The following is a 22,938-nucleotide window of genomic DNA, read 5'->3' on the forward strand; positions in this document are numbered from 1 at the left end:
GAAAAATAAGATAATCAGTAAGATATTGTTAAGCTATTACAAAGATGTTGGGATAGAATATGCTTCTTTGGATAATTAATAATGAATAAGAGAGAGAAGTAGAAATAGCTAAATATTTCTGTGGTTGATTATTACAATTCTTGTGTCTTTTAATTGATTTCTTCGCCAGCTATAAGAATTATATTCTTTTTGCGGCTACGACTTGAGCAATTTTTTTTACATAATTGATACAAAGAAAGGTTTAGGAAGATAGGATATGTCTGGGTCATATGGAAGTTCAAAGACACGCGCAATTAACTAATGAACTAATGAAGAATCTTCTATTTATGCAAGCTCTCAATGAAGATAAAGATAGCGAATATATCTACTAAGAAGATAATGCTCCCTGTCACAAGTTTAATATTGGATAAGAGTGGAAGAAATGACATAATTTTATAGTAATAGTAAGGCTGCCAAGTAGTTTAGATTTTAGCTCTATGGAGATCTCATAAGAATATTCCACCAGAAGAGTGAAAAAGAAAAAAGAGGTTAATCTTCAAAAACTTTTAAGGAGGTGGCGGTTATTACCTATATGGAATAAAACAACACTCGGGTTGGTGTTTGTAATATTAAGTGCATGTCAATGGCTAATTGCGTGGCAATGCCTAATTGCATGTGAATGCTTAATTGTATACATGAGATGAAGAAAGTTAATGAAACGTCATCAAACTATTGATTTTTTTTAAAGAAAAACTGTACCTTTGTATTTATATGTTTTTAGGCATGAGTTGTCAAGTGAAAGAAGATCGGCTAAACCAAGAATGCTAAAGAAGTTGTATTATTGATATATTAGAATTTAATAAGTATGATGACTATTGTCGGTACGAGTCTATATATACATATACATACCTTGCTTGTAAGAAAATAAAAAAATTCAAACAGATCTCAGTACTGAATATTGTATTAAAATATTCGTTCGTCTGTTTTTAAAGTGTATCCGATTTATCCCAAAAAGTAAAAAATAAAGATTTTTTTGTCAAGACCTGCGCTTGAAGGCCGATCCACTCAAGTTTACACTCAAGCTTCTCAACAACCCTCATTCCTGCCTACTCGGCATGGCATCAAATTTACCATGACGGCAAAGTATCGGTGAAATGCTTTAATGCCAAACTGCTCGGGACAGGTGTCTGAGACACCCAAGTGAACAGCATAGCATTTACTTAGGCACCTTAACTTTGCTTCGGGTTCGTCCCTCATGTCCAGTTCTGTTTACCAGAGCGTGGGTTACAAGTATCAAAGTCTAAGCAATGAGGGACTTGAAAAGCACAGGGATCATTTCAACAGGAAGCAGTAAAATACAGGCGATTGTACTGGGTAATCTGTCGATTCTGCTGGAATCTACCTGTATTACCTCACGTCCAGGTGCTCAACGAATTTAAAAAACTCTACGCATCCAGGTGATACACCCTTATACTTGCACCTTTCTGTGACAATCTTGACATGCCCCAAAGGACAAAATCTGGAGAGCCAATATCCAACGTCCTAAGAAAATAGCATAAAGCTACCTCTGCGTTCCTCAGTCTTCTCCATGTTATGTGCCGCACAACACAGAAAAAACTGACGTGGATTTCATCCGGCTTTCGCCTTCATATGAGTGGCTCAGGAAGGTCTTTAACGTCCAGTATGCTCTACACTAAGAGCTACTTTCCCTTACGGTACTTGTGTTCAGTTGGTTTTTTATAAGTATATTTAGCCTTCGATGAAACTTTTCACCAGGATTAGGGAGTTTGTAAAACAACCCGACTCATCGGAAGCTACTTAACACAAAGACAAGAACTCAAGACAAGGTGAGGGGATTGCACCCTCCAGTAACCTTTTCCAGGGAGTGAAGGCTACTGACTTGTTGGTATGTCTGGAAAAGCAGTTCACTAGTTCACAATCCAGAGCAGTCAAAAGACTACTCCGGTTCAAACATTGGAGCTTCTCCATCTCAAACAATAAAGTCCAAGACGGAATCCCTTTTGGTTTCTTTTCCACTGCAGTAAATGCAGGTAGAATCGCTCAAAGTACGGACCAATTTTAGGCCATGGTACCTTGAGCGAACTCAATGACTAGACGCCAAAGAGTGCAGTGCGTTCAATAAAAAAACCAGAATCTCATATTAAGACAAGCCTTATAAATAAGGCGTCTACAATGAGCGAGTTGGAAAAGAGCCCGGAGACTCACTGTTAAAGACCATGATATACACATTTTGCATGAAAATGTTTACGTATATTCCTTTTGATATATCGTGACCGATAGAATACGAGGTACTCAGTGACCACTCCAAGAGTAGAGATATAAATAAAAATCGAGTATAAGGTTAATATACTTATTGTGTCAAAGTGTGTGCGCGTGTGCGCGTTTACTTACCTAGCTGTTAACTGCGAAGGGTGTAAAATACTGAGCTGGTTCTCGGTACACCTCTCCATAAGCATACTTTGAACACTATCAAGAGAATAAAGTAATATAAAAGTATAAAGTGAGTATGTTAATTGAGTCAAAGTATGTATATATTGACTTACAACTCAGTGGACCATACATGGTATGAAGGCACCATCAAAAGAATGGTGGTTAACAGCTAAACAGAACTAGAAACTGCAATAGAAAAAAAGAAAACATCAAATCATAGTTAGCGTGTTGATCGTGTCAAAGTATATGTGTATGTACGCGTTTACTTACCTAGTAAACAGCAGCGGAAGGCTTGAAAAGTACTTGTGCTAAAAAGCAAGACGGGACGGGACACTGGACACTGTGATAAAATAAAAGAAATATCGAATCATAGTTAGTGTATTGATCGTGTCAAAGCGTGTGTGTGTTTGCTTACCTAGCAGATAACTGCGTAGGGTTTAAAAAAGTACTTGTGCTTAAAAGCAAAACGGCACTGGACACTGGACACTGTGACGAAAGAAAGAAAACATCAAATCATAGTTAGTGTGGTGATCGTGTCAAAGCATCTGTGTGTGTGTATTTACTTACCTGGTACATGAACTTGACGTGAAGGACCTCTCCGTGGCTACAGTGGAATGGACGCTGGGCATAGAAGACAGAAAAAAAACATGCACAAGAAAACACTGTGCTGTAGTTAGTATATTGACCGTGTCAAAGTGTGCATATGTCTGTATAATACTTTACCTGCTATTAGACTGGACATCATTTTTGGAACTTAGCTAGAAACCGCGTCTGGGGTGCGTTTTCATAATAAATATCAGTATGCACCTTATACGGATAGAAAGATATAGGCATTTAAAGACAATTTTCTTACCGTGTCGGAAACCAAGGACCACCGAAAGGAAACCAGGAGGAAGAGGAGGGATAACAGGAAATTGAGAATTGTATCGATTCTTGTATGAAAAAAAATGGGGATGGCGCAGCACGGAAGGCGTAAAATGCCTATTTTGGATAAATCAAAACAAATTCATATGAAAATTAAATAGTTTCATGTTTTCAGTAAAAGCTCCATGTTTTTTATCGCATATTTTTATTGCGTATTTTTTATCGCATATTTCTATCAAGGACCTATTGGTATTATCTAATAGATACATTGAATAGTACCAACACTGAATACATTTGAGTATTACCTTGTTTTAGATAACATTTATATTTCTTTGGGGAATATATTTCTATATCTTTATGTTCACACTACTGATAATTATTATTATTATTATTATTATTATTTTAAAAAAAAATACCAAGTAAATAAAGAAATTCTCCTTAACATTATAATCACACTTTGTTTTCTTTCGCTTCACAAAGTATCCTGAAAGTCATATAAGTATATAAGAACTACTATTAAGAAAATAATAGCATGTTTTTATTAAGCTATTTTTTTTATTTAGGCTATTCAGTTTTACATACATATGCAATATCTCTTGTGAGCTACAAACATAATACTCTTTCTTACTCTTGATCAATAAAAACATCGTTATTATAATGTATATTCACATATCTTAGCTAGCATGACTTATTCTTTACATAATTATGTCTAGAGCCAAAATTTTAATTATATAAATGTATTAGTAAAGTTATAGATAAATAATAAAGCTGTTAAACCTTTCTTTCGGACACTGTAGTATGTATATACTGTTACAGTTTATATTTCTTTGAAATCATATTAAAATCATTAAAAAAATTATTTAAAGGATTATTGTAGACATTTTACAGCTACTGTAGATCTCTAATAGTACGTATTCATACTCTTTCTTTTCTCTTTCTCTCTGATAAAGACATTACTCTTTGATACAGAGTCTAGTCGGCGAGTTCTTTTTTTTCTTTACTCGACCCTTCTGCTTTTACATTATTTTCAATATACAATATCTATAACTATTTTAACAAAAAAGAATGTAATGATGCTTATACCCTATCAAACTAGCTACATATTTTGAATTATATTTAATGCTGATATAGCCCATCTAATAAAATCAGAACAATAATATGTTTTCTAAGATCAAAGCACAGAATATAACAGGTAAGAATCCCTCCATATCTCTATATGTATATACTTTTATTATTCTTCTCTTGTCTTTTACTTGCTGTTTTACTTTTGTGCACTTTTCTTGATAAATCATCAAGACTAATCATATAATATCAATAGGAACAGCAGCAGCAACAGCAACTAAATCACCAATATCAACAAGTCTTCTGATTAGTTTCCAATATTTTCTTAATATTTTTTTTCTGAAATGCATATATTCAATTAAACGAGAACAAAAGAGAAAAAAAAAGTAGACAATTGGAACTTTGATTTAAATCTTTGACTCATGATAAACAATAAATGAGAAGAATCAAAATAAAAACGTAAAATAGAGTGAGAAAGAAAAATATAATTTCTAGCCAAAATTTTACATGAATTCAATATATTAAGTACTCCTGCGAAATAAAGACAGAACTGTATATCTTTTAACTACTATCTTATCTTTTCTTATAGTCTGTACTTCTTGTATATAAATATTATCTTTGTTGCTGTAAATATATTGAATATTGCAGATACACTTAATACTACTGCCCTATTTATATGCTATTTTTAATACATTTTACATATCGTCAAGAACAAACAAAAAATTGCCAGAAATTGTTCTCCAGTAAGACTTTTGAGCAGAAGAAAGAACGTCATTAAAAACATGATAGTAGTCAATATGTGGCGATAAACGGAGGTCACAGAAATATAATGTCGAATGATTCCAGATAAATTGGTAGGAGAGTGGTGAGACGTGCTGTGTATGTTGGTGTGGTGTAAGAAGTTTGTAAAAAAAAACATTTAGAAAAGGAAAAAGGGGATTATCAGATAAACATTCATAGTCTTTGTAGCAAATAAAAGTGTTTTTTGGATAAATACCCAGAGAAAATAAAGAAAAAGAAAATATAAGTGTGTAAAAGTTGTTTTTTATTGAGTTAATTTATTTGGGAATATATAGTTTTTCTGAGTTAAGTTGATAGCATGTTATTGAGAAAATTAGATAGTTTGGATAATACTAATTGTGTTGGTAATTGAATATGGGTACTTGTCCGAAACCAACAGTGCCACCAGCTTGCCTATAAATACTTAGGCTCTACCAGTATAAGATATTAAATTGATTTAAAGTACATAATCTATACAAGCCTTGAAATATTGTTAATGTTGTAAATGAGTATTGACTACTGCTGTAATTGAGAATAAGTCTGAAGAAAATAATACAAAGCCTCAGCTATTCCAGTCAAAGGTATCTACCGATTACTTTATTATTTAACACACAGGTTTAGCATGCATGATAGTGATTATATTTCATATGATGATATCACCATAATATGGGATACATCAGTAGATTATTATAAGCATAATTATAACTCATAAACACATTTACTTTCGATGTTAATACTTCATTGGGACTACACACATTTATATAATTAATCATACATTAATTATTCCAAGATCACGTTGCTCTGATTAAGGCTCAGATAGGATCGATTACCTGACCCCAGTCATATAATTTTCCCGATCCAAAATAATATAAATAGCAGTAGTAGTTCAGTGTAGGAACCTGGTCAAACTTTGATACAAAATCCTTTCTCAATAAACAAAACCTACACAAGTTCTCACGAATCTTCGTTCCTAATCTCAAATCTTCAATTCTTCCTCTTAAAAACTTCTTCAACTTCAACCACCACAACAGTTAAGATGTAAATAATATACTCCAAGTCTTAATATCTTAAGATAACTTTAAATGTAAATATTTCAGTAAACTGCTGAAGTTGATCTTACTTACTGTATTATTATATTATATGTTAATGTATATATATATTTAACCATCAAAAAAATAAAAGTAATATAGACTATCCTAACACATCTCTCTATTTATTTTCTTATTATTTTCAAGAGAATAGACTGATACCCACAATATATAGGCTAAAATGATATTATAGTAGATCAGTATATATTATCTTCTCTTACACATTTGAGTAATCTATCACACAAACTACTCAAGTTTCAATTGCCATGAAATTTATATAATTAAAATTTTGGCTCTAGACATAATTATGTAAAGAATAAGTCATGCTAGCTAAGATATGTGAATATACATTATAATAACAATATTTTTATTGATCAAGAGTAAGAAAGAGTATTATGTTTGTAGCTCACAAGAGATATTGCATATGTATGTAAAACTGAATAGCCTAAATAAAAAAAATAGCTTAATAAATACATGCTATTATTTTCTTAATAGTAGTTCTTATCTACTTATATGACTTTCAGGATACTTTGTGAAGCAAAAGAAAACAAAGTGTGGTTATAATGTTAAGGAGAATTTCTTTATTTACTTGGTATTTTTTTTTAAAATAATAATAATAATAATAATAATAATTATCAGTAGTGTGAACATAAAGATATAGAAATATATTCCCCAAAGAAATATAAATGTTATCTAAAACAAGGTAATACTCAAATGTATTCAGTGTTGGTACTATTCAATGTATCTATTAGATAATACCAATAGGTCCTTGATAGAAATATGCGATAAAAAATACGCAATAAAAATATGCGATAAAAAACATGGAGCTTTTACTGAAAACATGAAACTATTTAATTTTCATATGAATTTGTTTTGATTTATCCAAAATAGGCATTTTACGCCTTCCGTGCTGCGCCATCCCCATTTTTTTTCATACAAGAATCGATACAATTCTCAATTTCCTGTTATCCCTCCTCTTCCTCCTGGTTTCCTTTCGGTGGTCCTTGGTTTCCGACACGGTAAGAAAATTGTCTTTAAATGCCTATATCCTTCTATCCGTATAAGGTGCATACTGATATTTATTATGAAAACGCACCCCAGACGCGGTTTCTAGCTAAGTTCCAAAAATGATGTCCAGTCTAATAGCAGGTAAAGTATTATACAGACATATGCACACTTTGACACGGTCAATATACTAACTACAGCACAGTGTTTTCTTGTGCATGTTTTTTTTCTGTCTTCTATGCCCAGCGTCCATTCCACTGTAGCCACGGAGAGGTCCTTCACGTCAAGTTCATGTACCAGGTAAGTAAATACACACACACAGATGCTTTGACACGATCACCACACTAACTATGATTTGATGTTTTCTTTCTTTCATCACAGTGTCCAGTGTCCAGTGCCGTTTTGCTTTTAAGCACAAGTACTTTTTTAAACCCTACGCAGTTATCTGCTAGGTAAGCAAACACACACACGCTTTGACACGATCAATACACTAACTATGATTCGATATTTCTTTTATTTTATCACAGTGTCCAGTGTCCCGTCCCGTCTTGCTTTTTAGCACAAGTACTTTTCAAGCCTTCCGCTGCTGTTTACTAGGTAAGTAAACGCGTACATACACACATACTTTGACACGATCAACACGCTAACTATGATTTGATGTTTTCTTTTTTTCTATTGCAGTTTCTAGTTCTGTTTAGCTGTTAACCACCATTCTTTTGATGGTGCCTTCATACCATGTATGGTCCACTGAGTGGTAAGTCAATATATACATACTTTGACTCAATTAACATACTCACTTTATACTTTTATATTACTTTATTCTCTTGATAGTGTTCAAAGTATGCTTATGGAGAGGTGTACCGAGAACCAGCTCAGTATTTTACACCCTTCGCAGTTAACAGCTAGGTAAGTAAACGCGCACACGCGCACACACTTTGACACAATAAGTATATTAACCTTATACTCGATTTTTATTTATATCTCTACTCTTGGAGTGGTCACTGAGTACCTCGTATTCTATCGGTCACGATATATCAAAAGGAATATACGTAAACATTTTCATGCAAAATGTGTATATCATGGTCTTTAACAGTGAGTCTCCGGGCTCTTTTCCAACTCGCTCATTGTAGACGCCTTATTTATAAGGCTTGTCTTAATATGAGATTCTGGTTTTTTTATTGAACGCACTGCACTCTTTGGCGTCTAGTCATTGAGTTCGCTCAAGGTACCATGGCCTAAAATTGGTCCGTACTTTGAGCGATTCTACCTGCATTTACTGCAGTGGAAAAGAAACCAAAAGGGATTCCGTCTTGGACTTTATTGTTTGAGATGGAGAAGCTCCAATGTTTGAACCGGAGTAGTCTTTTGACTGCTCTGGATTGTGAACTAGTGAACTGCTTTTCCAGACATACCAACAAGTCAGTAGCCTTCACTCCCTGGAAAAGGTTACTGGAGGGTGCAATCCCCTCACCTTGTCTTGAGTTCTTGTCTTTGTGTTAAGTAGCTTCCGATGAGTCGGGTTGTTTTACAAACTCCCTAATCCTGGTGAAAAGTTTCATCGAAGGCTAAATATACTTATAAAAAACCAACTGAACACAAGTACCGTAAGGGAAAGTAGCTCTTAGTGTAGAGCATACTGGACGTTAAAGACCTTCCTGAGCCACTCATATGAAGGCGAAAGCCGGATGAAATCCACGTCAGTTTTTTCTGTGTTGTGCGGCACATAACATGGAGAAGACTGAGGAACGCAGAGGTAGCTTTATGCTATTTTCTTAGGACGTTGGATATTGGCTCTCCAGATTTTGTCCTTTGGGGCATGTCAAGATTGTCACAGAAAGGTGCAAGTATAAGGGTGTATCACCTGGATGCGTAGAGTTTTTTAAATTCGTTGAGCACCTGGACGTGAGGTAATACAGGTAGATTCCAGCAGAATCGACAGATTACCCAGTACAATCGCCTGTATTTTACTGCTTCCTGTTGAAATGATCCCTGTGCTTTTCAAGTCCCTCATTGCTTAGACTTTGATACTTGTAACCCACGCTCTGGTAAACAGAACTGGACATGAGGGACGAACCCGAAGCAAAGTTAAGGTGCCTAAGTAAATGCTATGCTGTTCACTTGGGTGTCTCAGACACCTGTCCCGAGCAGTTTGGCATTAAAGCATTTCACCGATACTTTGCCGTCATGGTAAATTTGATGCCATGCCGAGTAGGCAGGAATGAGGGTTGTTGAGAAGCTTGAGTGTAAACTTGAGTGGATCGGCCTTCAAGCGCAGGTCTTGACAAAAAAATCTTTATTTTTTACTTTTTGGGATAAATCGGATACACTTTAAAAACAGACGAACGAATATTTTAATACAATATTCAGTACTGAGATCTGTTTGAATTTTTTTATTTTCTTACAAGCAAGGTATGTATATGTATATATAGACTCGTACCGACAATAGTCATCATACTTATTAAATTCTAATATATCAATAATACAACTTCTTTAGCATTCTTGGTTTAGCCGATCTTCTTTCACTTGACAACTCATGCCTAAAAACATATAAATACAAAGGTACAGTTTTTCTTTAAAAAAAATCAATAGTTTGATGACGTTTCATTAACTTTCTTCATCTCATGTATACAATTAAGCATTCACATGCAATTAGGCATTGCCACGCAATTAGCCATTGACATGCACTTAATATTACAAACACCAACCCGAGTGTTGTTTTATTCCATATAGGTAATAACCGCCACCTCCTTAAAAGTTTTTGAAGATTAACCTCTTTTTTCTTTTTCACTCTTCTGGTGGAATATTCTTATGAGATCTCCATAGAGCTAAAATCTAAACTACTTGGCAGCCTTACTATTACTATAAAATTATGTCATTTCTTCCACTCTTATCCAATATTAAACTTGTGACAGGGAGCATTATCTTCTTAGTAGATATATTCGCTATCTTTATCTTCATTGAGAGCTTGCATAAATAGAAGATTCTTCATTAGTTCATTAGTTAATTGCGCGTGTCTTTGAACTTCCATATGACCCAGACATATCCTATCTTCCTAAACCTTTCTTTGTATCAATTATGTAAAAAAAATTGCTCAAGTCGTAGCCGCAAAAAGAATATAATTCTTATAGCTGGCGAAGAAATCAATTAAAAGACACAAGAATTGTAATAATCAACCACAGAAATATTTAGCTATTTCTACTTCTCTCTCTTATTCATTATTAATTATCCAAAGAAGCATATTCTATCCCAACATCTTTGTAATAGCTTAACAATATCTTACTGATTATCTTATTTTTCTTTATTAATTATCGAAAGATGAAAGCAATAAAGACCATCCTTACACAGCACTTTTGTTTTCTTTTTATCTTTCTTGAGAGAACAAGCTGCCAAATGCAAATATTTGAGTCAAGGATATGATAAAGGAGATCGATATCTATTCTCTTTTCCTTTTAACCGTCTGGACCACTTCATCATATAAACCAATACTGTCCGTATCACCTTTTCAAATGTAAAGAATAATGATTCAGAAATAAGGTAAAATATGCCCAGATTGTAAAACTATCCTTTTCTCATAATATATTAGATTTTCAATTCAAAGAGCTTTTCCTTATAGGGGGTTTCACCAGCTCTGGGTGCTTGACTGTTGGATGTATTGTTAGTTTAAGCACTATCCAACAATAACCAATGTCAAAAAACAACTATTGAATACCATTAATGTCTCTTGGTTGATATGGTTTCTCTCATATATGTCAGAATTCATATTTATAATACACTTGATTAGAATACTCATAAATATATTGCCCATGCCCAAATTCCCTACAAGTAAGTTAGACTTCTATAACTTTGTATTAAGATAGCCACTCTTACATAGATTGATTATGTTTTATTTTTGACATTGCTTTTCTATGAACCTTGCCATCAATCGTACATAAAGTACAGAATCTTGTAAATTTTGGCCAAGTCATTACATTAGACTATCGAACTATTTTTTTTTGGATGCCTGGATGCTCAGTTTTCATTTCTTGAAGATTCGTCGCAGCCAATCATTTTTCGAATTAAACTACCGCTACATCCAACAGTCAAGCATCCAAAGCTGGTGAAACCCCCTACTATATGCCACTGACTTCTTGGATATAGTGTTGAAAAGAGTCTTACACATATGACAGATTATTGTGAAACCTGGACATTCTTTCGAAGAAATTTTTTTTTTTTCTAAACGATTAATTAAAGCTTTGTTGTTGGAAGCAATAGTGTCTTGAACTAAAATGAAGGGTTGTTTTTTTTTATAGAAAAGTCTATCTCAGACAAATTCTGCTTGTACCAAGTACCTCTTCCAGTTTTTTGTTATCGATAAACTACCGCATAAAAGCCTTAACTATAACAGCACCGATATCAATTAATGGGTGACATCTTACTTTTTATCTTATTTGACCTTACAAGGAAGACAAAGCATTGGAAATTGACATTTGTTCTTTGTTTTAATTGAGAATAAAGCGCTAAAATATAAAGCATCTCGGTTTAGACAAAACTCTATTTCAATAAAGGTGTTCTGCATTCCAAAACATCTCGCCTTGTTTTGTGTGTGTGTGGCCATTTACTTTCTATATTATGGACATAAAAAAGAATAAGTATAGATAAGAGTATGTATATAAATAAGGGTAAGGAACAAGTAAAAATATGATAGCAGCTATCAAAAGGGTAGGAAAGGTTAACGTTGGTCACACAATTCGGTGTGACTACTAGTCTGGGGTCCAGCTTGAAACTTTCTTCAAAAAAATACCTGTCTCCATCTTTAAATCAGTCCCATTTCTTGGGAACAACAAAAACACGTCCTTTTAAAGTCATTGTCATTTAATTGTAAGAATAATAATAATAGAAATCTTTGCAAATAATAGAATGTAAAACCTTTTTCTCATTACATACGTTATGTAAATTGTATAAATACAGTACTTTTAGGAGGTGTTGAGAAGTTTCAAGAAGAAGTAGATCAGCTATCTCACCAGTAAGCTAAAGCACTTTAGCTGTATGACAACACAGCATATCGAAAGTGGCCATAACGCGTTGAAAAGGAGAATTTTGGCTCCGATATTTGGGCTCTTATTTCGAACAGATATGCTCATATCTCTTACAACTGTACGGAAACTATCAAGATCGTAGACTGGACGAGGAGTTGGTAACCGATGCAAGAATACTTGCTGTCGAACGCCTCCGTGGATTGATTTGCCACGTTTCAGGAATTGGTTTGATAACCATCCGTGCCGAGCTTTTGGAAGAGGTTATCCCTGACGAGCATTGCGATCTCAGAGTAAAAGTGGTGTTTGGCCTTCTTTGTTGCCATGATTTTCCAAGAGATCGTATATTACTTTTATCGAACATTCCTAAAATATGGATCCTGTCGTCTTCTTTGGATGAACGTTTGGAGCAATTAGGATATGATATTTCTCCAAAGCAAATTGCTGTTGAAAAGCATGCTCCGTGGGTAAAATGCATCACAAAGCTTGAACGCTTATTTTGCTAGTGTGAAAAAGGATAACAGATACAGAATCTTATGGCAATGGTTGATGAGTTGGTCGATGATGCCGGTGAGATGATCAGTCGTCCAAATGTTTCCTTTCCTTTGGCAAATGAGATCAAAGCTCCTGGAAGACCTAAGCACGCCAAAAGAAAAACTGCTCTCCCAAAGGACTTTGTCCGTCACAAGCACAGACATCTCCTAGTCCAAAAAAAATAAAGTAAGAATATAACATACACAATTACACAATCTAATACACATGATTTCTTATTTATCTAGAGTGAAATTAGAAAGATATTACAAGAAGGCATTATAGATGTGATGAAGGAACTCTTAGAGGAGAAGCCTCTAAAAAAAACCATTTCCGATGGCATTACACCATGTACATGCGTGCCACTGGACAACAATCAAAGTTAAGCCTCATGTACATCGGTCCTGGCCTGAGGTAAATGTGCTGTGTTTTGATGCTATCCGTAGAAGGAGTATCATCGACTATTTTTCTACAAGGAGCTGTTGGGGTCAGTTCCCAAAGAATAAAGTTTATCTCTTGCCATCCACTACTACCACTAACTTTCCTACCAATTCTTCGATAAATTCTTCTGATATTATTGACCTTACCAATATATAATTTATCCAATTTTTCTATCTTTTAATATACTTTACTCTTATTTTTTCTTTAAAGTTTTAGAAAACACAATTGCACCCCGTCTGTCTTTAATTTTAACGTTATATATAGGGCACAGGCGCAAGTATTACTGCTTGCAAACGAATTGAAAAAAAAATGGTTATTATTTCTTGGAGTACAAAATTTCTGCGTTAAGAAGCAATCTGATAAAGATGTAAAACAAAAAATAATCCATAGATTTTGATAGACTTTTAGCTCGTTTAAAAAGATAAAACTTAAGTATTTTCTAAAAGGGCTGATATAATATGTATATATGTAGAATTTGAGACGAATTGATTATATTTCGCTTAAAAAAAATAAGTAAAATGTACCATTATTCACACTTTTAACCATTCGAGATAATGTATTTATTTTTCTAGTAAGATGATTGGTGTGGGCAGATCAAAATGGCTAATAAAATATGGGAAAAAATCAGAATGAGATTATTCAATCAAACTACTTTCTATCTGTCCGCACTGTCTTTTAAAAAGACTAAACTTGGTTCAACTGCATATAGGATAAAACCAAGTGTTCGTAATACGGTCTCTTCCATCAAGAATAATCTTATTTTCAGTCCAATTGGCAACGGGCAAAGGTTTGGAAATCAGTGTCGCCTGAACTTTTTTTCATCCTCGTTCTCAAAGAGCAAAGCATTTAGTATATTTTTAAAACTATAATCCAATAATATTGCATAGAATTGTGACATTTGCTTTATATTTATATAAGGATTTCAATCTGTCCTCACCAAGTGAATATAAAGCCAAATTTATAATATATATATATAAGATCATTCTTAGAATAAAATAAATAAATGGCAATATTAATGTCTGAACATTTGGTACTTGCTGTTAGCACTAAGAAAACAAGGTGCATACGTATATAACTTGATAAGGATCTTTCTTTTGTGTTTAAGGAACCAATAAGAATATAAAATGCTCATTTTCCAATAATATGGCGTTTTATCTTGTAACAGATTATATTAAAGACACTATAAGACCTTTTCAATTAAAATATTTGAAAACTAGTATGTTCTAACTCTAAATTAAAAGCAATATAGTGTTTTTTTTTTGTAAATTATTGAGAAAGTTATGAATGAATCAAATGTGAATCTTAAAAGTATACAAACCACGAAGTTTAATATGCAAATATAGTAGGGCAAGGTAGACTTTGGGTCTACTTTATATTGGCCAATATATATATCGTAAGTTGTAATACATAAAAATGCCTTTCACAATATGACGATTTTTACTGTTTACTAAGACTTTGATAATATATGCATGCGAGCGTTCCTTTCTCTCATGTACAGATGATTTAAACACAATTTCAATGGGCAGCTATATATTAAACGTTTACTTCGATACTTTCCATAATATTTCTATTATCATAGGATAAGCATTTCTTCTCGGTGGGAATGTACATACGTTAATGTGCCACAAGAGTATACGCAAAATATAGGTATAATTTAAGGGATTATATACAGATGGTGTTTAGAATGCAGAAATGGGTGGATCGATAAGCGGTAAACCTCACTAATACTGCTATCGTATAAAAAGGTGGGTAAATATGGTACCTTCGATACCAGAGTAATATTGGGAAATCAGCAGCCTGATGTAGACCTAAATGGCTAGAAACTTTTGTGTAATCTCGTTACAAAACAACATGCAATCCTAGTGTTATTTGAAGATCAGATGCGCCTTATCAAATCTGTCATATTGACCATCAGGTTACCCAAGGAAAGGATGAAAAGAAAGGGATATGTAAAGAGCCAAGAATACTCAAAAGCCAAGGTACTAACGGTAAATAAAACTGTTAAGAGGATAAAGAATACTAATTATAAAGTTAAGCAAATAATAAAGAGTAATATTCAATCAATCTATCAAACCATGATAGGATTAAAAGTCAAGATACGACAGTAATCTGTAGACTGGTAACGAGACCTATTTTACACCCCTGATAATCAATGTACTTTATTAAAATGCGGAGCAACCTGCCTAACTTGAGTAAACAAAAGTATACGACCCTTCAGAAAGAAAAAGCCAGATCTACTACTTCATCATTGTTCGTGTTCGTCAAGTGTTGGATTACAGTTTTTTTTCTCCCTTCAATACGATTGAACGTCACCTTACTGAGTTTTTAAAATAAAACATATAAAGAACAAATTCGCATAATCCATCTTGTTAAGGAATTTAAACAATGAGGTTTCATCTAAGCGAGATTAACAAGATTGAAAAGGTAAATCATATTCCTTATTAACAAAGTGACTGTAATTTACTGTATTAACTTGTAGACTGTATAAATTTATAGGGGATATTGCAACGCCAGTTTGAAGCCTCACCATTTGCGAAAGGATATACTACAAAGACAAACCCTACGATTCTCAAAATCTTCGACTTTGATTCAACCTTATTTCTATCACCATTACTCAGCTCTAATATTTGGCACAAATCATTAATCAATGCCGTCATCAAAGAAAATCTTCTGGGTCCTGGCTGGTGGAGAGATTACAGAAGTCTTGAATTAGGTCCATTCGATCAACTTGAGGAAAAGGCATGGGATGGATATTGGAATGAAGATGTAGTATCCGAGGCGCGAAAAGCTATAGCAGACCCTAATTCCCTGACAGTCATGCTGACCGGACGGCGGTACCATCCATTTTACAGCATCGTATACCCAATTCTTAAAAGCAAAGGTCTCTTCTTTGATGCTATTGGTCTTCGACCTGATCCTGAAGATAAAGAGCCCGACAACTCAGGGCTAATGTACAACGTAATGCCAAATGTATTTCAAACAACGATGTCTTTCAAGTCCTCTTTTATCGTCAACCTCCTGGCAAATGTACCGTCGCTCCAGAACATTATTATGTGGGATGACCGAGCTGCACATATCATTGCATTCTCTAAATATCTTGAAGACATGACAAAGGAAGATATTATCGTAGGTGGAGAAATGATCCCTGTTAAGGCTGTCAGACCAAAGTATAATCCAGAATGGGAATATGCCGTGGTCAACAATATCATCGATTCCCACAACAAGTCCATCGAGAGATACTTTCAACATAAAAGCGAGAATCCCGACATAAATTATACCGAAAGTGAGGAGGTTTGGGAGCAGTCAACAATTGTTAACAATGGATCCCTGGCAACATGGAAAGACCAATACAAGATAGCTCCAATCAAGACATCCATTGTTGTAAATCTTGAAAAGGACGCGGTGGGTGTGCTCAAGAATTGCTTTGAGCTTTTTTATGAAAAGGAGATTACCCAAGGGAGAAAAGTGGCACAGTGGGAGATGGTTGGTGGAGAGGGAAATATCTACTTTGGAGTCCATGTTTTTTTGGGTCAATGTTCATTTGATGAAGACATTCCTTTTGGTGGCCTGGGATCTTCTGTGGATGTTAAGGTTATTAGCCGCTCGCAAGGATGCCCTGATCACGGAATGCTCTTGAAAGTATTGCTTAAAGCAAGTCAAGATGAAGAATATGGGCCAGAGGAGTATATTTTGCCACTTTGGCACAAACCTTCCAAGTATTTGTCACTAAATGAAGCGAATTATATGTGGTGTGAATTGGAGGTAGAGCACCAGTTGGTTTTATGCGGAGAAATGCAATATGGCTATTTGCTTGGAGTAGAAACATTACCTAGACCTGACCAATAGATACAGATACACATGAACTAGTATTAGAGTATAAAAATGATAAATGTGGTTTTAACATTGTATGAATAAATTGCTTTCTAGAGGTTTTTATTATTTATTTATTTATACTATATTATCAACAGCAGTCCTGCAATTATATTACCTTGACATATATGAAACCGCGAATATGATTCGTATCCTTCAAAGTATCATGAAACCTACCATGCTAGATTAAGTATATATATATAAAGAAATAGTACTTGGTTTGTCTTTGTGACCAGCTATTTCCGAACCTACTGTAATGAACGTTTGTATTTTTGTATTATTACTTTCTTTTCAGTGTGAAAATGTAGTATTGCCTTTATATATAATAATAATAGCGAGGTAAAATAAATAAATAAAGGATAGTAATAGTAATAGCTTTGTACTAAGAATGAAACCCACAGAAGTTTATTATATAATATGTACAGATACACACACATATATACATATGTTAGGGATCGATTTACAAAGGGTGTATGGCTGATTTTTATCTCTGAAACTCTTCTTGAGTAATCGCAACTAACACTCTCTTGTTGCAACAATAATAAAACACTATTTTTCCGTAGAAAAGATCCTTCCTTTGTTAAATTTACAATGTTATATTTTTATACAGCTTAATTGAGTCACGGAATTCGAATGTCTATGTCCTGGCTATACTTATAAGCTTTGTTTGTTTGTAGGGAGCTTTGTGCTCAAGAGGGTTAGTGAGCCTCTAATGCTACGAAGCAAAAGAGGGGGACACAACCTTTGCTTTGGAGTTTATCTGTTATATGATGTTTTTGAGAGTTTTGTATTTTCTAAAGTGAGAGATGGTGAGAGCCCAAGAAAACACATCCCGTAGACATGACTTCGCAAAGAGATAGGACTGATCTTAAGGCTTCTTGGTTCTACCAGAGGGAAAAATGACCTAAAGTCAAACAGGAAACATTGGGGAGGCATATAGAAAAACATGCTGAAGTGCAGCGAAAAATGAGAAGAGATAGCGTAGAGATTGACCGAGAGGGTGGATTTAAAGAGTGACCAAGAGGATGGGTGGGGACATGTAAAGGTTGTTACATATTGACTAACTCTTCACACTATCTTCCCCGACCAAAGTGAGATAAGTGTGAAAGAGCGGTGAAATGTGTTTTGCTTTATTTGTTTATTTTTGTAATCCCAGATTTCTACTTAAGTACTGCATGATAAACAGAAAATAATATATGATTTATATATTCAAATCGACCCTTTATATATATATATATATATATAATATACGTATTTTGATTTCTTAGAATTTGCTTTTATTTTTATTGCGTATTAATGACACGCATAACGCGAAAAGAAAAACCGTCTTCTATGAATGAGATTGAGAGAGAACAAGAGGATCAAGAATCCTTGATTATACCAGGATTCCAATTCTTGATTAATTTCACGCTAGGTAATATTTCTTAAATAATGAGAAACAGCTCTTCATTAGATTAGAATGACCAACATTAATAAATATTGTTATATATATATATATATAGAAAGAAGCAAAAATAGATAAATAGTCGTCACTGACATGAATTTATTTTTATATTTCACATAGACGTATTCAAGGGAACACTCATGGTGCTGAAACCAATCATTTCTGTAATAATGGCTGTGCTTGCCATTATGCTTATTCTTAGCTACTGCTACCGTGTTTTGTCTGATGGAATTATGGATATTGTCTGCCCTATTGGATTCTTAGGATCATTAGTCCCTTCTTGTCAAAATCACCTCATGGGAGTTCCAGATTTCACTCATTTTGTTAAAGCACAGGAGTCTCTTTATGAAACAATGCTTACACAGAACAATGCTGATGCCATCTCTGCTTTAGAGCTAAAGAAGGTTGAATTAGCAACACGCGATCTCCAAGTGATGATAAAATACTCCACCTTAGTTAGTGCAGATATCATGGATGCTAAACTTAAAGACTATCTTGTCCGCTCTCGTCGGTTTGGTCGAGATATTCAAAGTTTACAAGCACAAACCAAGGGGGTGATTGACAATCTCATCACTTACAATACGTTTACGATAAAGAAGTTATCTGATGTTGAGTCACGAAAAAGTAGTAGACAAGAACTACGCAAAGTTTATGAGAGCGCGATGGGTTTAGTTGGTATATGCTTATATATATATATATATATATTATTAAGCTTCCCACATTTCTAACAATATACTGTCTTCTTCTTTCTATATACAAACAAACCAACAAAAAATACAGAGAAAGAAGCAAAACGTCTGATCTTGGCAATTGAAAAAGCCCAAGGTTCACTAGATGAACTTGAGGAGGATCTTTACGCCATTCACGAAATTTCTGTTCAAGAAAAGAATTACCAGCGCTCAGAAATCCCTCATTTATTAGCAGATCTTCTTAATCTAGTGAACGGAAAAGGATTACAACGACCTCTTGTGGACGAAAATCTGGCACTATTGACCAATTTCGATGCCGAACGTGCCAAAGCTTCTAAACGACTAGTAGTAATGTTGGATCGCATGGAATCTTTTCAAATGGATCTCGAAGAACTACGTACCCAAGTTGTCGCACCAGTTGTAGCGCCAGATATAATCCCACTTGAGATGCACATTGAGAACATAGGAAAAGCTATTGAGAGACTCAAGAGCGGCAAAGTTATTTCTTGGGAAGAGCGCGCTCAATTGGATTAAATTTACCGGTGATGATAATGACCCTCGAAAAAAAATTGCAGTTGCAGGCGTTCTTATTTTCTTTCTTCCTTTTACTTTCTTTATTTTTTTTAAAAAAAATGAAAATTATGCGCATTTTCAAAGGCCTCGCCCTATCTTCTATGATATCAATTACCACATTCATATTTCTTGCATATGCTAAATAAAGATTGTCTTATAGCTATAATTAAATTAGGTATTTTATAAATTTGTTAATCTACTTATTGCTTTTGAGAAATGAGTTGATTTAACCAGCTTATATGCTATTAACGATTTCTTTATCAGATACTCTTGAAAAATCATTATGAATAGAGTGATACGAAACACAAACAGGGAGATGGTTGGTGTACCAAATAAATATTTGATAAAGAGACAAAATAATCTCTCTGGTATTTTACGTTTAATGAAAGAAATAATCAATGGTTACAATAATATTTAATTTACCTGTTCATATAAATTAATTATTGCGATGTTCAATAGAACGGGAGTCAACTTTTAACCAGATAAGCAACAATCAAAGCAACCGTACTAATTACCGTGCTTAAATACGATACTTTCTCGGCAATATCCGCTTATATTCCTGAATACGGTATTGGGTAATCTAATATTGTATTTTTGAAAGATTTATCTCGATTGGATCTATAGAGACGTACTAATAGTACCATAGAAAGGGAGGCTTCAAATAAAAAGCTTTATAAACCGTTAATTTATTATAGACATTTGCAGTATCTCTTCTTACTCTCAATACACAGACATACAGTAATCTCTCTTTACGATGCTTGCTTCTTTTTTAAGTATCATTCTTTTCTCCATTGCTACACCTGTTATTCAGGCTGGTTCAATTTTTGCACGCGGTTTCTCTGGTGATGGTACATATTATGACGTTGGGCCAGGTTCATGTGGTAGTTACAACAGCAACAATGAATACGTTGCCGCGTTGAACAAAGAACAAATGGGCTACGCATCAAACCCTAACGAGAATCCCAACTGTGGTCGTCGTGTGCGTGTATCAGGTCCCAACGGTCGCACCTTGACTATAACTATTGTATGTACCTGAAATGAAATTGTTGGCATTTGTGATTTATGAATATTAACTGATGAGATGTCGTACAATCAAGGTTGACATGTGCCCTGCTTGTGGTTATGGATCTCTTGACTTGAGTCCTGTAGTATATCGGCAACTTGGAGGAGGATCTGCAGGACGTATCCACATCAACTGGAGCTGGGCCTAACTGTTTTTTTATATCCCTCTTCTTTTATCCATTCCTATTTAATGTAACCACTTGAGAATATTTAAACTACTCTTTATATGCATTGGTTTAGAATCATTAATCAGTACACCCCACATGTAAAAGCACACTCATATATATAAAAAGGGAAACTCATTCTACTTTCTTTCATGTATTAATTGATTATAATTTGGGGTGATATTCTGTGAGACTCTATGTACAAAAGGAGGTTGTCTTTAATTCTTTATTACGGACTATTTTCTCTACAGAGTTTCTCTTGGATCTTTGATATTGAAAATCTTGAGATTTCCAGCGTATTTTCCTTCAGAGTTCATTTCATCGCCTGCGTAAGCTAAGAAATAATCGCGTGGATGCCATGCGACAGTGTTCATGGCAGCAGTACATTCAATGTGATGAACAGATTCGCCACTCTCGACATGAGACTAACAGAATATATATATATATATATACATACATCTACATTAGTACCCACAGTGATCTTTATATATATATACTTACAATATCAATAAAGTTATCTTCCGAGGCAGATGCGATGAATTGACCATCATAACTGAAACTAAGTGTACGCACTGGCCATCTAAGAAAGTAAATATTAATAATAATTAGAAACAAGAAGGGAAAATGGCTTCCTATTAATTTTGTTGATTGCCCTATTGTTATTATATTTGTATGAAGAGCTTACGTTAATTCAGAAAATGCTCTGACACAAGTATACTTTTCCATATCCCACAATGTCACCATCGCATCTGCTGATCCAACGGCCAGGTATCTATTGGTTGGGTCGGCTTCGACACAATAGCAGTTCGCAGTATGTCCACGCAAAGACTGAAGGAGTTTAAGTGAAGGATATTCGTACACTTTTATAGTTCCCTGTCCAGTTGTAACATAAAATAGGTTGTTTGCATTGTTCCATGCAATTTCATTGACCTAATTCATAACTTTTATCAACCCTGGGCTATTCATCGACAAGCCATTTTGTAGTTTATAATTTACTTACCTCCACGTTGTGTTTCTGGGTTTTAGCAATTGTGTAGGTGCGAGTATCGATGATACTTATAGTGTCACTCTTATCCCCCACAGCAATATTATTACCATCAGGACTCCAACATATGTTTATGTTTTCTCCGCCTGTCTGGACTACAGCTGTACACTTTCCGGCTAAAGAGCAAAAAGCATATATGCGTATGCATACGTACAAGAAGCATAAACTGTAAGTATAACGACATACAATTCTTAAGCCTGACTTACATCTTTGATCCCACACACGAGCTGTCTTATCGCACGATGCTGTAGCTAAACGATCTGGATGAGTTGGATCCCAATCAAGTTGATCTACACTGTCTGTGTGTCCTTTGAGCTCAATCGAGTACCGAATGTCCGTCTAGATCAACACCTCGTCAGTCTTTTTATATATATATAACTAATATTAATGAAGGATGCTTACGCCACGATGAGGTGTCCAAACTCTGGCAGTCTTGTCAACAGATCCGGATGCCAATCGACGTCCGTCACAATTCCACGCGACTGTGTGTACTTTTTCTTTGTGGCCTTTGTATTCCTTTATTTTGGAATTATCAAACATGCTTGTAACCTTTTGTACAGAATGTCATTACTTATGCATTGATTGATTGATTATTTATTTATTTTCTTAAAAAAAAATAGTATATATATATATATGTGTGTGATTCTACCTGCTCTCGTGTAATTGGGGCTCCATTGAAAGCATAGTTTTTTGGAATACCAGTTGGAGGGTTCCAATCGTAAACGATCTTCCCAGTGTCATTCTCAGACTCTCCTGGATTAAGTGCGGTTGAGTCAATGTCCATCATCGTTTAAGGTTAACGTTTTCTTTTTATTTAGTCTGGATAGAAATTGGGTGTATATAAATTATATATATATTTAAGAAAAAGCTTGCGCTAT

General features: G+C 34.5%; 7 protein-coding genes across 7 annotated transcripts; 5 read left to right on the plus strand and 2 right to left on the minus strand.

The window, feature by feature from the left end:
* Positions 1-851: 851 nt before the first annotated feature.
* On the minus strand, positions 852-3,616 carry PHYBLDRAFT_174580 (hypothetical protein; the record flags this gene model as incomplete). The annotated part of the gene is made up of 11 exons (XM_018437287.1): positions 852-868; positions 889-892; positions 1,111-1,244; positions 1,454-1,521; positions 2,392-2,466; positions 2,544-2,599; positions 2,734-2,770; positions 2,846-2,916; positions 2,998-3,092; positions 3,284-3,411; positions 3,600-3,616. The coding sequence occupies 11 exons, from the start codon at positions 3,614-3,616 to the stop codon at positions 852-854; spliced, it is 702 nt and encodes a 233-aa protein (XP_018285281.1).
* A 3,294-nt stretch (positions 3,617-6,910) lies between these two features.
* PHYBLDRAFT_189139 (hypothetical protein) lies at positions 6,911-11,629 on the plus strand (the record flags this gene model as incomplete). Its single annotated transcript, XM_018439610.1, has 16 exons — positions 6,911-6,927; positions 7,116-7,243; positions 7,326-7,373; positions 7,435-7,529; positions 7,611-7,681; positions 7,757-7,826; positions 7,911-7,983; positions 8,061-8,135; positions 9,006-9,073; positions 9,283-9,416; positions 9,568-9,638; positions 9,724-9,788; positions 10,813-10,883; positions 11,011-11,051; positions 11,203-11,325; positions 11,524-11,629. Exons 7-16 carry the CDS (start codon positions 7,949-7,951, stop codon positions 11,627-11,629), a joined length of 789 nt encoding a protein of 262 aa, XP_018285235.1. The 5' UTR covers positions 6,911-6,927; positions 7,116-7,243; positions 7,326-7,373; positions 7,435-7,529; positions 7,611-7,681; positions 7,757-7,826; positions 7,911-7,948.
* Positions 11,630-11,906: 277 nt separating this feature from the next.
* PHYBLDRAFT_67332 (hypothetical protein) lies at positions 11,907-14,082 on the plus strand (the record flags this gene model as incomplete). The annotated part of the gene is made up of 9 exons (XM_018441778.1): positions 11,907-11,959; positions 12,031-12,086; positions 12,177-12,231; positions 12,387-12,708; positions 12,766-12,945; positions 13,032-13,186; positions 13,424-13,580; positions 13,686-13,726; positions 13,923-14,082. 9 exons carry the CDS (start codon positions 11,907-11,909, stop codon positions 14,080-14,082), a joined length of 1,179 nt encoding a protein of 392 aa, XP_018285236.1.
* A 1,108-nt stretch (positions 14,083-15,190) lies between these two features.
* Positions 15,191-17,170, plus strand: PHYBLDRAFT_183680 (hypothetical protein). The gene is made up of 3 exons (XM_018438810.1): positions 15,191-15,201; positions 15,296-15,637; positions 15,710-17,170. Exons 2-3 carry the CDS (start codon positions 15,599-15,601, stop codon positions 17,057-17,059), a joined length of 1,389 nt encoding a protein of 462 aa, XP_018285237.1. The 5' UTR covers positions 15,191-15,201; positions 15,296-15,598; the 3' UTR covers positions 17,060-17,170.
* A 1,245-nt stretch (positions 17,171-18,415) lies between these two features.
* Positions 18,416-19,750, plus strand: PHYBLDRAFT_151806 (hypothetical protein; the record flags this gene model as incomplete). Its single annotated transcript, XM_018432753.1, has 3 exons — positions 18,416-18,497; positions 18,648-19,202; positions 19,308-19,750. The coding sequence occupies 3 exons, from the start codon at positions 18,416-18,418 to the stop codon at positions 19,748-19,750; spliced, it is 1,080 nt and encodes a 359-aa protein (XP_018285238.1).
* Positions 19,751-20,618: 868 nt separating this feature from the next.
* PHYBLDRAFT_94301 (hypothetical protein) lies at positions 20,619-20,994 on the plus strand (the record flags this gene model as incomplete). Its single annotated transcript, XM_018443857.1, has 2 exons — positions 20,619-20,813; positions 20,887-20,994. Coding segments are annotated over 2 exons (303 nt in total), but the record flags the coding sequence as incomplete, so codon positions are not given.
* Positions 20,995-21,260: 266 nt separating this feature from the next.
* PHYBLDRAFT_57534 (hypothetical protein) lies at positions 21,261-22,600 on the minus strand (the record flags this gene model as incomplete). Its single annotated transcript, XM_018440242.1, has 6 exons — positions 21,261-21,440; positions 21,517-21,595; positions 21,701-21,945; positions 22,016-22,176; positions 22,267-22,399; positions 22,463-22,600. 6 exons carry the CDS (start codon positions 22,598-22,600, stop codon positions 21,261-21,263), a joined length of 936 nt encoding a protein of 311 aa, XP_018285240.1.
* Positions 22,601-22,938: the final 338 nt, after the last annotated feature.

The sequence above is a fragment of the Phycomyces blakesleeanus genome (genome assembly GCF_001638985.1).
Source record: "Phycomyces blakesleeanus NRRL 1555(-) unplaced genomic scaffold PHYBLscaffold_31, whole genome shotgun sequence".
Lineage (NCBI taxonomy): Eukaryota > Fungi > Mucoromycota > Mucoromycetes > Mucorales > Phycomycetaceae > Phycomyces > Phycomyces blakesleeanus.

Bases quoted from the DNA above. Each gene is read 5' to 3' on its own strand.
- PHYBLDRAFT_183680 (XM_018438810.1), top strand. From the start codon at position 15,599: ATGAGGTTTCATCTAAGCGAGATTAACAAGATTGAAAAG. The intron at 15,638-15,709 runs GTAAATCATATT...ATAAATTTATAG, and splicing joins AGATTAACAAGATTGAAAAG to GGGATATTGCAACGCCAGTT.